This window comes from Copadichromis virginalis, linkage group LG23 (genome assembly GCF_057382275.1).
Source record: "Copadichromis virginalis isolate Kocher_CV1m ecotype Utaka linkage group LG23, C_Virginalis_male_GT1.1, whole genome shotgun sequence".
Lineage (NCBI taxonomy): Eukaryota > Metazoa > Chordata > Actinopteri > Cichliformes > Cichlidae > Copadichromis > Copadichromis virginalis.
Genome location: NC_140639.1, coordinates 39,809,182 through 39,827,027, shown reverse-complemented (window position 1 = coordinate 39,827,027; position 17,846 = coordinate 39,809,182). Strand labels below are relative to the sequence as shown.

General features: G+C 39.8%; 1 protein-coding gene across 2 annotated transcripts in view; it reads left to right on the top strand.

Moving 5' to 3' along the window:
• LOC146681618 (gamma-aminobutyric acid receptor subunit gamma-3-like) overlaps positions 1-17,846 on the top strand; it is a 177,567-nt gene that overhangs the window by 101,487 nt on the left and 58,234 nt on the right. For both annotated transcript variants that reach the window (XM_085447684.1, XM_085447685.1), the window contains exons 4-6: positions 8,708-8,799; positions 9,242-9,373; positions 10,028-10,110. In XM_085447684.1, coding sequence (XP_085303810.1) covers positions 8,708-8,799; positions 9,242-9,373; positions 10,028-10,110 — 307 coding nt within the window. The remainder of the gene's footprint in view (positions 1-8,707; positions 8,800-9,241; positions 9,374-10,027; positions 10,111-17,846) is intronic.

Below are 17,846 nucleotides of genomic sequence, written 5' to 3'. Positions count from 1 at the left end.
TTAACACAAACACATAAGTTAAAATTTCAGACATCTATTGCAATTTATCAAACTCAAATAATTACTAAAAGGATATTCATAGATTTTATCAGACTCATCTAACTTATAGTGATATTTACTAAGTCTTTGAATTACTTTTTAGAGTGAAAAGGAAATAACTAAACATCATTTGTGGTAATGAAGTAGCATTAGAACCACTCCAGAAGTGGACACATTACTTGGAGATTTAAAAAAAAAACAATCATTTTTCTTCTTGAAGGATTGAAGATGTAGCCCAGCGACCAATTTCCAGAGTCTGAGAGATATAAATATTTCACTTATAAATATTTATAACAATTATGATGCATTGGTTTTGCCTGAGGAAGTACATTAGTCAGTGATATGTGTTTAAGTTTGAGATTTGTTTTTTTTGGCAAAGCATTATAATAAAGTGCAAGACAATATTTCAGAGCTCGCAGGATTCTACTTGATCAGCAATGAAGTAGAAGCAGTAATGAAGTAGAGTTCATTATGTGCAGGCTGTAATGGTGGCATATTCACGGAAGCCTGAATTGATTTTCTTTTGTTGACTTGCTCGTAATTAACCCTGATAACACCAACAAACTTAACAAGAACTGCTGCTACTGAGTGAGCTTCCTGCAGACCCCAAGAACAAACTACAGTAAGGAAGACTTTCAAGAACTAACACCAGGGTTTTAAATTTTTGGTTTAAAAAGTGATGGAGTTCTCCGTCATTTCCTTCTACCTGTATGCTTGTTCTAGAGAAGGGATGCCAGGTATTGTCCATACTCTATGCTGGTCCACCTCTGCTTCAGTGCTTCAGGCCAGTTATCCTGCATTCTGCACCAGTGCAAACATAATTAGATTGCTATAAATGTGTAACCCATTATCAGTGCTAGATTTGCTGAAATCAATTATATTATGTGTAAACTGATGTTATGTTAATTAAACATAAATTTCGAACTGAATGATTATTGCAGCGTTGGAACTCATGTTTATGTAAATGCTAAAAAACAAAAAATGTAGTGCATTCATCATAATTTGGATGGCTGCTATAATATATAATATATGTGATGCCTTTTATACAGCTAAAAAAAATAAAAATAAAGATAAAGGAACACTTACCTGCATACTCTCTCCACATGAGAGGATGCATTGTCAAGTACCAGAAGGAACCCAGGATCCACTATACCAGTGGAAAGTCTGACACTGGGTCCAAGATTTTCATCCTTATACCTAATGAAAGTCAGGGTGTCGTAACTGTAGAGTTCTGTGAGTACCCCCATGGATATGCCTCTCCAGCCATCACTGACCCACCACGTTTATGCTGAACGACATTACAGACAGCATAATGTTCTTCACGGTGTCTCCAGACCCTGTCACATCAGTCACATGTGCTGAAGGTGAACCTGCTCTCATCTGTCAAAAGCACAGGGCCAGTGGTGGATCTGCCAGTTCTGATATTCGATGGCCATTGGCAATCGGGCTCCACGGTGATGAAGAGTGAGCACAGGGCACACTACAGGATGTTGAGCCCTAAGTCTGTTTATGATTGTTTAATGAGAGACATTTATACCAGTGGCCTGCTGGAGGACTCTGGCACTGCTCATCCTGTTCTTCCTTGCACAATGGAGCAGGTATCGGTCCTCCCGATGGGATGGAAAAAAATAGACAGAAAAGATTTCATTTCCTGTTTTTGGAGGGTTTCCTCGTTGTTGCCCCTCTATTGCACCTGCTCCACCTGTGCAAAGCAGCTGAAACTGACTAACATGCACCTCCCTACCATGCCTTGAATCACAGCGCTACATGACACATTCACTTTGGATCAATTATCACATTGTTGTAGTTATTTAACGCTTGAGAGACTTCCAACTGCCCTCCAAGGTGCTCAGGAACTTTTACTCGTGCACCATAGAGAGCATCCTGGCGGGAAACATCTTAACCTGGTTCGGGAACAGCACCATGCAGGACAGACGAGCTCTACAGAGGGTTGTGCGGTCAGCTGAGCGCACCATCCGCTCCGAGCTCCCTGACCTGCACTCAATCTACAGCAGGCGGTGCTGGACCAAGGCCAGGAAGATCGTGAAGGACCTCAGCCATCCCAACAACAGACTGTTCTCTCTGTTGAGGTCAGGAAAGCGATTCCGCTCCCTGAAGACCAACACAGAGAGACTGAGGAGGAGCTTCTTCCCGCAGGCGATACGGTCTCTCAATCACACCACCACACAGTACTGACCCACACATACGGTTCTTACACACACACTGGACTTTCTGGACTTTGGTTTTGCACAACACTGGTCACTATATTCTTCATTTCCGGTTAATACTTGTACAGCTGCTGTTATTGTGTATATATTTATTTATATTTAGATTTCTTCATACATTCTTATATAGTTCTATATTGTGTATTGTGTATTTTGTTGTACAGTTATTTTATTTTCAACTTTAATTTATATATTTATCTTTATCTTATTCTTCCCAGTTAAATTTACCCTTCATTCTAATTTGTGTTGTACAGTTATTTCATTTTTAACCTTAATTTATATTTTATTCCTTCCTAGTTAAATTTACCCTTTTTAATTTTTCATATTTATTTCCTATCTTATTCATAGCCTTTTCCTTTTTTGTTCTCTTTAGGTCACGAGCAGTTGTCCAAGCATTTCACTACATATTGTACTGTGTATGACTGTGTACGTGACAAATAAAATTTGAATTTGAACAAACACAGCAATATCAGATTGTGCTCTCATGCATGCATGAACAAAACATTATAAATGATATGAGCATGATTAATATACTGGATAATAATGGCTAAATAACTGTAATTTTGTTTAATAATCAGGTCACACACTTCATGGGACAGGTTTAAAAAATGAAAGTTTACTCTGATGATACCCAGTGAAAGGTCCCTTTTTTTAACAGATAAAAGATTACTGGCATTAATGGAACGGTCAAAGAACATCAAACCAAGACACTGCTTAAAAATAAAGAGAGATAATAACATCAGCAGAACTCAGAATTCGTTTTTTAAATACTGGACAATGATGTTTAACACAATCATGACCCTTTCCCTGATGGGTGGTATTTAAAGTCAGAACACAGAACACAAATTTTAACTCAGAGAATTGAATTCTCAGGGATAGCAAGATGTTTGTAAAAAATTATATTCTTCCTTTTTTTAAGTGCTGTTTTAATAGTGCAAGGTGTTTGAAGTAGTCAGGAAAAAAGGATATATGTATCTGTACTTAGGTCCCAGTTTGAGGGATGACCGGTAGGAAAACCAGTCTAAGAGAAACAAGCATATAATCATTGCTGTAAGCGCTCAGAGCCTTATTTAAGGAAAATTAGACATACCAAATTGTGAAAATTAAAAAGGAGTTAGTGTGCATTTTAGTGCTGGGTAATTATTATCGATGCATTCATTTGTAAGCAGCATTCAACCAGAGTTTGGTTAGCATGCACAAATATTGTGCAAAGTGATAAAATGAAGACAAACTTAACATAATCAGAATTTTGGCAGAATCCAATATCGGTGATTCAATCGGGGACAGAGTTGCCACCGAGCTGCTGGAAGGCTCGTAATATTCTCACCGCTTCTAAGCAGGAAGCGGTGAGTTGCACTGACGTCAGCTTGAAGGTCACACCAGTGAAACAATTACATTTTGCTTTGAAATCAATCTCTTCCAACCGGTTAATATAATATTGATGGCTTCAGTTAATACTGTGCACTTACTGCAAGTGCCAAGCAGAGATTGCTTGGTGGAATTCTTTTTAAGAGCAGGACAGTAAGATTTGACTGGAGGTGGCTGGGATCATGTAAAGGCTGGAGGGAAATAAGGGTAATCAGTAGTTTTACTTAGAGTTCATATTCGCTTAAATGGTTAATTATATAGCTTATAAGCCTTCCTTGTCACAGCATCCATCTTTCCATTTTCATCCACTTATTCAATTCAGGGTCATGGGGGGATAGCTGGAGCCCATCACAGCTACCATAGACAAAGATGTGGGGTACACCCTGGATGGGTTACCAGTCTGTTGCAGGGCCTAACACAGTAATTTACACCTATGGGCAATTCAGAGTCATCAGTCACCTACCTACCTCCTGCATGTATTTTGGTGAAGTCACCATGCTGCTTCCACTGTTAACTCATAAAAAAAGGGATGTCTTCCAGCAAGTCACGGGCAACCTGTTGTTCATACTAGATAACATAATTAATGTTTCTCCAGGATCATCAATGCAAATCATCAATCACAATGTTGCGATGATCTAAAACTTTTTCATAAAGCTAACAAGATCGATTAGATTTATATAACGCCAGCAATCATGTCAGGGTGCTTTACATTACTTTGGAATATTATAGATATGCAGTTTTATATATATATATATATATATATATATATATATAAAACAATACAACAACAAACATTGCTTCTGAAATGAGATCAAATGTCAACAGAAAAAATAAGTCTAAATCCAGTAATTTAAAGTTTTAAGGTCAAATTTGATCTAAGTGAGAATACCACAGTCTCCTGGGTGAAAGGCCTTTGTTTGCCTTATTTATCCACAGAGAACTCTGGGATGCACGTTGTTCTACTATACTGAATGGGCTTAGCTTGAAAAACTTCAATAAATATTTTCTACATATCACAAGTGACAACGACAGCCTCTGTTGTTTTGAATAAATTGAAGTAAAGTGAAACTATCACCTGAATGAGCAGCATATTTCTGTTAATGCTATACCATAGTTGGGGTTTCTGGACCTGGAAAATCTGAATTACTAAAGGGGCAAAAGTCATATTCATTAATGAAATGATTTTTTGTAAATGAAATATTTTTTTCTACTTTTTGTCATTCTCACTGTAAATTGACATCATGATTGATTGAAGGAAGAAGTGTTACAATAGAAAGGCACAATCTACTGAGTTTAAAGGAAGCAATCAAAATCCACACCAAAACCTAGTGGGTTCTTTCTTTGCTCGTGCTTCACCTCTTTATCAAGTTTCATGAAATCTGGCTCAGTAGTTTTTGTGTAATCCCGCTGACAGACACCTCCGGTGAGGCCCTCCACATGGCAGAAAAACAATGGAAAACTCGTTGTAATTACAGGCATGAAAAAACTGTTAATCCTTAGAGCCCTGTCACTGCCAATCTAGACACTTTATTTTTTTTAAACATTTCTGGCTCTGGGAGTTCTCAGTGAAGCTTTGACTGAACACACAGCCATAAAGATAGGATATCGGCTCTCTCAGCAAACATGTTTTGGTACCTGAATGTGGAAAATGTGGATGAAAGACATCTGTAAGGGGCGAGGAGCGAAGCTGCCTCCATGCAAAAAAGATGAGGCCGGATAAGGAGGAAGCTATTTGTTCTGATGCCACTAAAGTCAGGCTAATTAATTTCAGTCAGACGTGCTTTGCTGTCAACATCCTTTGGCTTTATTAATGGATTTCATATTATCTGATTCTGACTGGTATTTGCATTCTGAAAGAGTGGGGACGTATTTGTTGATTTTTCCTACCATCCTTCATTTGCCAATAATATTGTGTTTGTGTGTGCAAAGTAAATGACATTGTGAGAGCGCGCTTTCATTTTATATCGCAAAATGTAGGTATCACTATACAGGATTTCATAAGCAGAGGTTTCTCATGAACAACTGTCATCTCCACCTACACCTTTTGGTTTCATGATTGTGGGTCCAACTCCAACTCACATAAGGAGTAATGCATTTTTAATCATGTGAGGGTTTCCTAGCACTTCATGTGCCTGCTGTCTGCTGTCTAAAAAACATAGTCGGGGACAGGAGAGAAATAGTGTGTCACATTCTGAATATTTTAAAGCCTAAAATGAAACATTTATGCTCTAAATAATGAACTTACAACCTCTATTCTCTGACTTTACATTAGAGAATATACAAAACAAGACACCTTTGTTCAGCTCGCCTAGGTCTTTGCATCATTCATTTGCTTCGTCACAATGGCTATAAGTAACAGACTCCCTTCATGCCTTTGTTTTCTGACTTTGAAATGGATCCCAGGAGAAATAATGAAAGCCTCCGTTGTTAGTTTCAGTCATATCTCCCGACACTCAGTGTGGCTTCAGTGTTTTGCATAATGTCCATGAATAATGGACCCATCTTGGAGGTACAGTCCCAAATACAACCTAGTTTTAGCAGAAAATCCCATTTGAGCATTGCTGTGAGTTCACCTGCACCGCGTAGCGCACGTAACACTCGGCGCTTCACTTGACTGAATTATTGCGTGCCATAGTCAGTGTGGGCTCTCCCCATCATCATCATCTCCAAATGATCAACAGTAGGGCAGCAGTAATAGATTTTGTAACAGCTGTTTTAGGCAGGTCAAGTCTGGCTTGTCTGTTTTAGTAAAAGGTAAAAAACATTTAGAATGTGAAATTGTGTTCTTGTGTACAGTACTGTGCCCTAAAAACAGCCTTTGTGAGGTTATCTGTTGAGTCACCATTTGGGTAAAGACAAAACTGTCCAGTATGGAAGATTTCTCTCCCTCCCATTCTATTTAAAAGTAGAATGGGAGGGAGAGCCTTCAGTTTTCAGGCCCCTCTTCTGCAGAAACAGATTCCAGTTTGGATTTGGGAGACAGACACTATCCCTACTTTTAAGATAACGCTTAAAACTTTCCTTTTTGCTAAAGCATACAGATAGTGCATCATGGGAATCCCCCAGCAGCCTACAGCGTCACCTGATCCAGCCCTGAGTATTTTTCACTCACTGTGTGTTAACAGACCTCTCTGCACTGAATCATACTTGTTATTAATCTCTGGCTCTCTTCCACAGCATGTCCTTCATCCTGTCTTCCTTCTCTCACCCCAACTGGCCGCCCCTCCCTGAGCCTGTTTGTGCCAGAGGTTTCTTCCTGTTAAAAGGGAGTTTTTCCTTCCCACTATCACCAAAGTGTTTGCTGTGTTTTTCTCTATATTGCAAGGTAGACCCTACAATAATACATACAGAGCGCCTTGAGGCGACTGTTGTTGTGATCTGGCGCTGTATAAATAAAATTGAATCTCTGCAGTACTGGCATAGTTTACGTCTTATCAGTACAGCAACTCCTTCCAGCTGCTGTACTGACCTTCTGCTAGCCAAATTGGAGGTCCTCATCTCCTGCCAGTGGTATCAGTAGTTCTCAACCATCTGACTTAATAATACAACGATGCACTTGAACTCTTGGCTTTTTCTGCTTAATTCAAAATGATTTCGCATTGTTAAAAAAATAAATAAATAAATAAATAAATAAATATATATATATATATATATATATATATATATATGACATTGTAGTTTATAGTCGCCAGTCGATCGTGTAGTTTAACATGATTATTTCCTGTGCTTACTTCGTTTTGGGATGTGAGTAAAACATTAAGGAGCAAATCTTAAGCAATCGTGACTTCCTGATTTCACTTCCAAGTGGGGAGTAAAAGATTAAGATGTCAGAGTGCGCCATCATAATGTCTCTATGGGAAGTGAAAGAGTGAGGGATGAATTTAGGCTCTGACATTGGAGTTTTACCACCATCCTTGCCCACACACTGTTGTTACTTCCATGTACAAATGACAGTGCCTGGCCCACACTTATTCTCCTAGTCTGCCATCCTCCAAATGTACATGAAGACAGTGAGTGGGGAGTGACAATAACAACTCTTCTTTGAAGAGGAATGTATACTCAGAGGCTATACTCAGATGTGGGGGTGGAGGTGGTGCCAAAGAAGTGATGCATGAACAGCAGCAAGCATAGATTTCAGTGGGAAACAAGCAAATTTAGAAAATAAGTGAGCAAAGCACTAATGATATAAGTGCAAACGAGTTTCAGTAGCAGGATGCACTATGTGAGAACAGTTAAATTGACTGCCTAAACTATCTTCTAGAGTATCTGTAAATTTGATCACAGCCAAAACTGCACACAAAGCAGGTGTTTCACTGTATTAATAAAGCAATAATAGCAGCCATTAAGATGTGTAAACTATGAAGAGTGTGTAGCCAACTGTCTTGCAGAACCCACATGTATCTGCAAGATAAATGCTTTTAATTGCTGCCCGAAGGAGAGTGAAGATCAATGACTGACATTCTTTGTCAGCTCTAATTTGCCTGGTTATATTTAGCCGTTATTTTGATGCAAGTTCTCGGGAGGAATCTACAGGCTTCAATCGAAGTTTCATGTGTGTGCTAAAATCTCCGAGAGCTAATTCTGCTGTTTTACAAATTCCAAATACTTGAAGTGTGTTATGGGTCGAGGTTGGTGGATTATAAACATACCTGTGGGAAAAAAGCAGCAAAGAAAAGGTGGATTCAAATCCACTCTTCTAAGACAGAGATAATATTAACATTCCCAAAAACACAACATTGGATTCAGTATTTTTTTAAAAACCTCACAATTAGACGCAGGGTTGGGCTGAGGTGAAGGAAATGTGCTGAAGCAAACAGTTTGTGAGATGGTGTAATTTAATTTCCATATCAAAAGCATAATATGTATTGAATGTTTGCAGCGAGGGCTGCAGTGCTTTTGTATTTTTCTTTGATGTGGACACATTTGTGTTCAGACAAACACATTCTTGGCTCTTCTCGAAGGATTCGACTGGCTGCTTAGCACACAGACTTCTGGCTGCACGTCTCTTTCTGCCTTTATTCTTCTCTAACACGGGTTGTCAGATCTTTATATTGACTCTACTTTTCTCTTCCCAGGAGTACCAGATCGATATTATCTTCGCCCAGACTTGGGTGGACACCCGTCTGAGGTATAACAGCAGCAGCATGCGGATTCTAACCCTCAACAGGTATATTAGATTAAGTAAAGACATACTATAAAGTTTAGCAAAGACATACTGCAAATATACAGGAACGTTTATTAAAAAAACTCCTAAATATATCAGCTTTGTGGGTGAATCAATACCAATGTAGTGATAATTATACTAGATCTCTTTTTTAAAATGAACTACTGCTGTGGCTATTTTTCACCACTTTAGCATCTACTATTTGAACACTTTCATATGATAAAGCAATATTCTTCACTCCCTCTGTCTCTCTCTCTTTGGAAGAGGTCTGTAATTAATGGAACAAATTGATTGATGTGCTTTGTTTTCCCCTAGTTGCCCGAGTATTTTATTATGCTCTTATTGGGAATGAGTGCAGCCTCGTGCATTTCAAAGAAATCTGAGGGAATCAGTCTTACCTCCTTTCCTCTCTCTCTCTGTATCAATTTCCCTCTTTTTCAACCAGCAATATGGTCGGTCTGATCTGGCTGCCCGACACCATCTTTAGAAATTCCAAGAACGCCGATTCTCACTGGATAACGACGCCCAATCAGCTGCTCCGGATCTGGAACAATGGGAAAATACTTTATACTCTGAGGTAAAACCCTTCAAAACACATGGAAACACACAGAACAGGAAGATAAAAGAACAAAAATCGAGAGCAGACATATCACAGCCAATGACTGCTGGTAAAAAAAATCTTTTCATGAGAAATACTCCCTCTATTCTGATTCTTAATCCCAACTGTATATTGTGGCTAAACAAAATTCTGCCACCAGTGTTGACATTGAGTACAGACAATAAAAGACATTTGGACTTTAGTCTGTCTAAAGAGCCAGATGGATGAACCTATCTGTATGGGACCATAGCAATCCAGATTTGTGGCTGCAAAAAAGACAAAAGAAGAAAGAAGTCAATGAGGAAAGACTTCTGTTGGCTTTACTGGCAGATTCACTGTTTTTTCATACATTTTAAATTAAGTCCAAAAACAGTACCAGAAAACAGGATTTACCTGTGATATTATTGGCCAACAACTTGTGACTGACAAGTCATTAGCCAATCAGGCTGCAATCTCACAGTCAAATGTGCCCCTCGTTATCATGTTTGATTTCGAAAGACCAAGATGGCAACAAAAGAAAACATTTGAAGCTATGGGTGATGTCACTGTAGCTCCGTCCATCCAAAGCAGTTTACTGCCTTGAATATCTTTGTCTAAGTGCTTCTGTCCCTCTGCACTTGTCTTACTCTTCAGGATGACCATCAACGCAGAGTGCCAGCTGCAGCTCCATAATTTCCCAATGGATGAACACTCCTGTCCTCTCGTCTTCTCTAGCTGTGAGTATTGGGATTAGCATGCACACAGACACGGAAAACACACATAAATATGCAGATACTCGTGCCTATACACCTCTAGGGCAAGACTTTGAAAGCAGGCGGGAAACGTCCTGGAGAAAAAATGGAAACCAAATAGAAAGTGAACTAAAGGCTAAGTGAAAAAGTGCTATCAGTCAATCAAACTTTATTTGTATAGCATCTTTTGTGTGGGCTAGTGCAGTTCAAAGTGCCTTACAGATGACTGAAAGTATGAAAACAGTAAAGAAACATATTAAGGACTTATTTAGGTATTAAAATCACTGGAGCATTTGAGCATCATTCAGTGATGAGTGTCAGGGCTGGGTCTTTTTTCCCTCCCAAACTATGAATTTGAGTTCATGTAATGATAATCCCCCACACACAATAACTAAGAAGTGAGAAAAGAGAAAGCAGCTTTTTGGATAATACACTTTGCATATTAATCATCAAGGAACTGACCTTACAGTAGGGGTGGGAGAAAAAATCGATACTGTGTAGTATCGTGATATTTTGTTTGCTAATAATGTATCGATACAGGGACAGCAGAAATCGATATTTTGTTACAAACAATTTTTTCGTGGACTGGATGGTTGTATTCAGTTAAAATGGTAAATGGTAAATGGCCTGCATTTGTATAGCGCTTTTCTAGTCCCTAAGGACCCCAAAGCGCTTCACACTACATTCAGTCATTCACCCATTCACACACTGAACTTAACATTCCAGTTACCGTATTTTCACGACCATAAGGCGCACTTAAAAGTCTTAGATTTTCTTCAAAAAGTACGGCGCGCCCTATAGCGCAGTGCGCCCTGTGTTGTAAGGAGGACGTAGTAGAGAACACCATGAGAACGCTAAAGGGTGAAGCGTGGGCGCAACCCTGAAAATGGCAAAGAGACAGGCTTATGAAGCACAGTTTAAACTGAAGGCCATCAGCTACGCGGAGGAACATGGAAATCGAGCAGCAGCGAGAGAATTTAAGATTAACGAATCGATGGTTCGCAAATGGAGGAAGCTAGAAAACAAGCTCCGGCAGGTCAAGAAAACGCAGCTGAGTTTCCGCGGACGTAAGGCGAGGTGGCTCGAGTTGGAGGAAAGACTCGAGCGGTGGATCATCGAGCAAAGAACGAGCGGGAGAAGCGTTTCGACGGTCACCATTCGGCTAAAAGCAGTTTCACTTTCACTTTTTATGAAACTGTGCCATTTTTCCATCCGGACCAGGACTACGGCAGCGCAGCAACTTCCAGCGGATTATAAGGAAAAGCTGGCCATCTTCCGCTCCTACTGCAGCAAACACATCGGCGACAAAAACATCCAGCCCAGCCACATCACAAACATGGACGAGGTCCCGCTCACTTTTGACATCCCGGTGAGTCACACTGTGGAGAAGAAGGGGACCAGCACGCTAGCGATACGCACAACGGGGCACGAAAAGTCTTCTTTTACTGTTGTGCTTGGCTGCCATGCTAATGGACAGAAACTGCCGCCTATGGTGATTTTTAAGAGAAAGACTTTGCCTAAAGAGAAGTTTCCAGCAGGAATCATCATTAAGGCAAATGAAAAGGGCTGGATGGATGAGGAAATGATGAAAGAGTGGCTGAGGGAGGTGTATGTAAGGAGACCAGGTGGTTTTTTCCACGCATCACCATCGCTCTTAATCTGTGACTATGTGCCCATCTCACAGCCGATGTGAAAAAACTAGTGAAACAAAGGAACTGTGAGCTTGCTGTCATTCCGGGAGGCCTGACAAAGGAATTCCAACCGCTGGACATCGGTGTGAACCGCCCGTTCAAAGTAAGGCTGCGAGCGGCCTGGGAGCGATGGATGACCGATGGAGACCACAGTTTCACCAAGAGTGGAAGGCAGCGCCGGGCGAGTTACGCCACAATTTGCGAATGGATTGTAGATGCTTGGGCTAACATGTCTGCTGGCACTGTTGTTCGAGCTTTCGCAAAAGCCGGCATCATTTCCGAGGAGCCGCACGGCACGGAAAGTGACTCTGACAGTGAAGAAAGTGAACCTGGCATGTTTGATGGAGATTTAGCGCAGCTGTTCAATTCAGACACAGAGGATGAGGACTTCGATGGGTTTGATGATAAAAATGTGAGTACCAAACTTTGTTTTGCTCCTGCTTTATTTTTTAAATACGCACACTTGTATGCTTGTCTGTTGTTGATGATGACGATTACTGGTAATAAAAATGTGAGTAAGGTACCGAACTCAGGTTTGCTCCCGCTTTATTTTTAAATACGCATACGGTACTTGTATGCGCCCTATGATTCGGTGCGCCTTATGTGTGTGTTAAATACAGTAATGGCACACATAACTGAGACTGCGCCTTTTAGTACAGTGCGTCTTATGGTCGTGAAAATACGGTAAGTTGGACTAGACTGTAATACAAATCGTTCAGTTTGTCAACAATAAAACTGACTGAAATGAGAGAAAGACTGAGTGTGAGACTTTGATATTAGATAAAATGAATATTGATAAAGTTTACCTTTATGTACAGAATTTGAATATTGCAAAATATTTTAAAAAATTGCAATAATATCGTATCGTGCGTTAAGTATTGTGATAATATCGTATCGTGAGTTGTATGGTGATTCCCACCTCTACCTAACAGCCCATTGTTCATTCAGTGACGCTAGTTTCAGTCATTGTGCAAATGTACTGTTTATAAGGTTGGGGAGACCTGCAGTCAGCTGAGACCTAAGAAGTCACTTGGATGAGTGAAACGTATGTCCCACTGAAAACGCTACTTCCAGATGAACAAAATAAACTTTTTGGGTGAAAGCAACTACTTTCAGCTACCCCCTTATTTATGAGTGTCACCGCATATGGCTTCTTTACATTGTTAAATCCAGAATCTAATTTAAAATCATTACCCTCTGTAACACTGGTGGTGCAATACTAGACCTGTTAGTGCTACTTCTTGCCTTCTTTGCATGTAGTGCAGGCAGTATAGTTACCTTTAACCACAGTACGAGGACAGAAGGGAAATATGGACCAGATCAGACAGGTTCTAGATTCGTAGGAGCCAAGGGTGTATGACAACAGAAGACTTGTACACAGTAGGTGTAGAAAACACAATTGCATTTATTAGCAATTATTAAAGTTGTGCACATTTAACAAAAGTAGAGCGCTCTTCTTGAAAACAAAATAAAATAAAATAAACCCCACAAATGGTTGACCCAAGGATATATTGTCTTTTGTGTCTTTTCTAAAGTCAATTTCAGTCTTTCAATGTTCAATAGTCACTCAGTGTGTTTGTAACCAGTCGGGTTACAATCTACCAGTTCATCCGGCTCTTTGTGCTGGGCTCGCCATCCAGTACTGGAAAAGGGATCCTCGATTCTTCTCAGGTCCTCAAAACCAATCCAATCCAAATAAGCAAAGGAAAAAACCTGACCATGCGAAGCAACAAATGCTACACGGGGCTTCACAGTGCTCACGTTGGCTCACGGCCTCTGGAATACAGTATCACTCTTATTATTCTTGCCGAAAAAAGGACTTTCTCTATCCAGCTAGCTTCTTCGCCACACGGGTAAACTGATCTTTCACCGTCTGTGTCTCTGGCGTATCTGACTGGCACATGAAGGCACACACAGGTGTCTGAGCAGCGCACAGACTGGGGGAGGGTCAGACCGGCCAATGATTGGTCACTCAGTGGATCTGACAAACACACTCTAAAGGACTAAGTCCTGCCCCCACACCATTTATACATTACATATACATATGTACATATTAATTAAACTTATGTTTACATGCTTTTTATCAGTATTTATTATAATTAACTTTGTTTTTATCAATATTTATTTATACTTTTAATCCCGTTTTTAACACTGGGTTACACTTCACATACAAGGTCTTAAGTAACGAGGCCCCACTTTATTATAAAGAGGTTTCTTACTGTTAAAGAGGAGTTTTTCCTTCCCACTGTTGCTAAGTGTTTGCTCATAAGGCAGGAGTGTCCAACTCCAGGCCTCAAGGGCTGGTGACCTGCAAGATTTCGATATGACCCTTGGTCAACACACCTGAATCAAATGATTAGTTCATTACCAGGCCTGGAGTTGGACACCCCTGTCATGAGGGATTGTTGGAGTTTTTTCTGTGTTATTGTAGAGCCTTTACCTTGCAATATAAAGGGCCTTGAGGCGACTGTATAAATAAAATTGAATTGATTCACAGTGGGTAGTTCCATGTGTTTGATTTGGCAGATCCCCTTACACAACCCTAAAGGGATTTGTGTCTCTTTCCAGGATCAAACCAGGGATTTTTTGCTTGTTAGGTGAATGTGTAAACCACCACACTATGAAACCATGTACAACATTGTTTGAATGTGCAAAAAGTTTCCACAGTCAAATCATAGTGAAAGTCACCTTAGTTACTGAAGTCTAGGAGTTATAAAATACATAAATGGATTTAGAAGTCCTACATCCACACTTAAGCAAGTTACTTCAGCAAATGGATGGGTACACCCAAAGTATCTTTCTACTCAATTTTGAGCACTCAAAAAGCTCAAAGAGAGTCTCATTCACCCAGTCACACACATGCAGTGCTTTTATCTAAGCACTTTTATATCTAACTTTCACACTCAAATCAATGTATCAGCAATTCAGGTTTAAATATCTTATTCAAGGATACTTTCACACAAGGACAAGAAGCACTGGGGGTCGCTCCACCAACCTTCCAACTGGTAGATGACCCGCACTATCACCTGAGCCATAGCCGCCCCAAACAAACTAAAGGTGTTAGGTTGTTAGACTGAATCTTATCTGGAATCAAGTAACCAAAAGAACAGCAGAGTAGCTCCTGAGTGTCTGTATGTTGATTCAACAGGGATAATATTAAATTAAAGTTGACACCTAAGAACTTCATGCATTATTTGTATCTCCACCATAAACTGATGCAGGAAAAGTACAAAGTGGATGATAGAATGTAAAACGTTAAAGTCCTGACCCTCAAAATATCCTTGTGTCTAAACCCAACCAAGTAGTTTTTAATAACTAAGCTTAACAGCAAGTGAAAGTAGAAGACAAATGAGAAAATTGTTAGAAAGTGTAAAATTGTTAGAAAGTGACAAAATACAGTGGTGTCTGCAAGATGCAAAGAGGATATCCTGCCTTGGAAACTGTTATCTCTCAGCAGTCGATATTACTGCATCTGGTGTGTCAGAGCGACGTTGCCAAAGAACACCTTGTGTGTAATATGGAGACAAAAGATGCATCTGGCAAAAAAAACAGCATTTTTTTTACCCATCACGATGAAAACTTGTTGGCCAGCCAGCTCAAATCTTGATGTGGTCCAGTATTTGAAAGTGAGCTGTTGCTTCCACATTGTTAGAATACAAATAGCAGTTGATTGCTGAATATTTAGTAGCAAGGAAATTACAATACTGGATTTGTTGGATAAATGGCATCCTATCACGGTACCACGCTGGAAAACACTAAATGCCTGAGAGTGACCCATTCTTTAACAGATGTTTGTAGAAGTAGTTTGCATGCCTAGGTGCTTTATTTTATACACCTGTGCAAGTGACTGGAACACCTGAATTCATTGATTTGGACAGTGAGTGATTACTTTTTACAGTGTAGTGGATGTTTTCATGAGATGATCATATTAGGGATATCGGTTTTCAGTAGTATCAAATAAGGGAAAACATGTCTGAAATGGATTATTGAGCACAGGCTTGTACAAATCATATGTTCAAGGTTGCTTTTCAGGGTTTCAAAGCGTCTTACAACGTCATGAAAAAAATTATCATTGTTGGCAGCTTCAGCCACATGGCACTGGACCTGCTGTACGCCATTTAAAATCTGGAAATATACAACTGACCATCAGAAACCAGATAAAAGAAAAGAAAATGTGATAGTAGTATCCAGTGGTCCACAGTTGTAACATGTAAAACAAATTTTTATTTGCGTTTCTCTCACAATACCCCTCACAGACAAAAGCACCTCGTGTCCCTACCACCCTGCCCACCCGCCAAGCTGAAAAGCACTAAACACCTGAAAATGCAAATGCAAAGGGAGGAGGTGCAGATTTTCTGGCACAATATCTCCATGCAGTCCCTTAGTAAACAAGGACAAACCCAGTTTTATTGTTTAGTGGCTGAAAAGGGGGGGCTGCTAATCCTCAGCAAATATCCTCTTTTTTAATTCAGTGGTCTGTTTGCAGTGAAGCTGCTCTGCTGCTCGAGTTACAGTCTTCCAGGGTTGCATTATTTCTAGAGTATGTTATTTTTAAAAGTATTTTTTTAAATTATATACAATTTGAACCATAATTCAAAGTAAAACAAGAGTCTTCAGTAATGTTATAAAGCTGTTTAAAATCCCAGAATATTGCCATAAGCTCTATCGCTCTATCGCTCTATCGCTCTATCGCTCTATCGCTCTATCGCTCTATCGCTCTATCGCTCTATCGCTCTGTCGCTCTGTCTGTCTGTCTGTCTGTCTGTCTGTCTGTCTGTCTGTGTCTATACACGTGTGTGTATATAGATTTAAACACATAAAAATAACGTACCAATTAGTAATTGGATGAAATGAATGCAATGATGATAGTGTAGCAGTATAAGTACAGCTGTTGACTTAAATTAATCGGTGGGGCAGTGAAACACAGCTCCCGGACTAGACCAGTACAAAATCAAAAACTACTCAGGATGTTGGAAGCAGTCGAGATGTGCAGGAGACCTTGAAGTGGATATTGACCAGAGCTCTACGTATTCCATATGGACAAAATTATTCGCCTATTACAAAGTGGAAGCATTGTATTACTGCAAAGCAAACCACAAAGACACAGCCATGAAAGTAACGTAAAAGTTGCCAACACTCTGCTGACTCAGTAATTGCAGAGTTCTGCCATCCTGTGGCATTAACATCAGCTCAAAAACATCATAGTTATGTAATTTTCTGGCACAATATCTCCATGCAGTCCATGCAGGTGTTTGTTATTTTGAATCACAAAAGTCATTATTTTGGAAGGAAACCTTTGAAACAAGATTTAGAATTAATTAGGTAAAAATACTAAATCTTTTTTTTTTTATCTCAATCGAGCGAAGGAACACTTTTTCCAGATTTTTTGACTGTTCCTTTACATAGTCAGAAACTCCCCAAATATCATAAAAGAAAATCAAGTCAATAAAAGCAATGCAAGAAGCTCTTTTGCTGCCATGAAATTAGTCTCCCCTGCATCTCATTAGCAAGCCCATCATCGAAAAGATAAAAATCACATTCGATTATGTTTGACAGGTCATTCTGTTGGCCCAGAAATCTTTCTCTGATTTATTTTACATAATAATCATTACCCAGTGCAGCTACAAATGGCAGTATTTGTCAGCGCCCATTATTAAACCTCCACCCAGCATTGAGTTCAGATAATCCAATTCCATTTTCCAACATATATAGAATTTGTTCAGTGTGTGATGAAACAGTACTGCAGTTACTGAAAGAGCTATTGGCCGTAAATTGGCTTCCATTATGTCTCTTCTCTTAGTGAAAGGTTTCACAGTAAATAACCCTTTTTTCCAAGGTCCATGTGGTTGGACATTTATCCTCCATCAAAGAGAACGACATCTGTCAGCAACATCAGGCAAACCCATCTGAGTTGAATTTCAGGAAATTTGGTGAACAGGTAAACCTCGACTAAAGGATGCTGTGGTAGTGTCCCCAACAGTGTCACCAGCAAAGCACCCCCACACCATCACACCTCCTCCGCCATGCTTC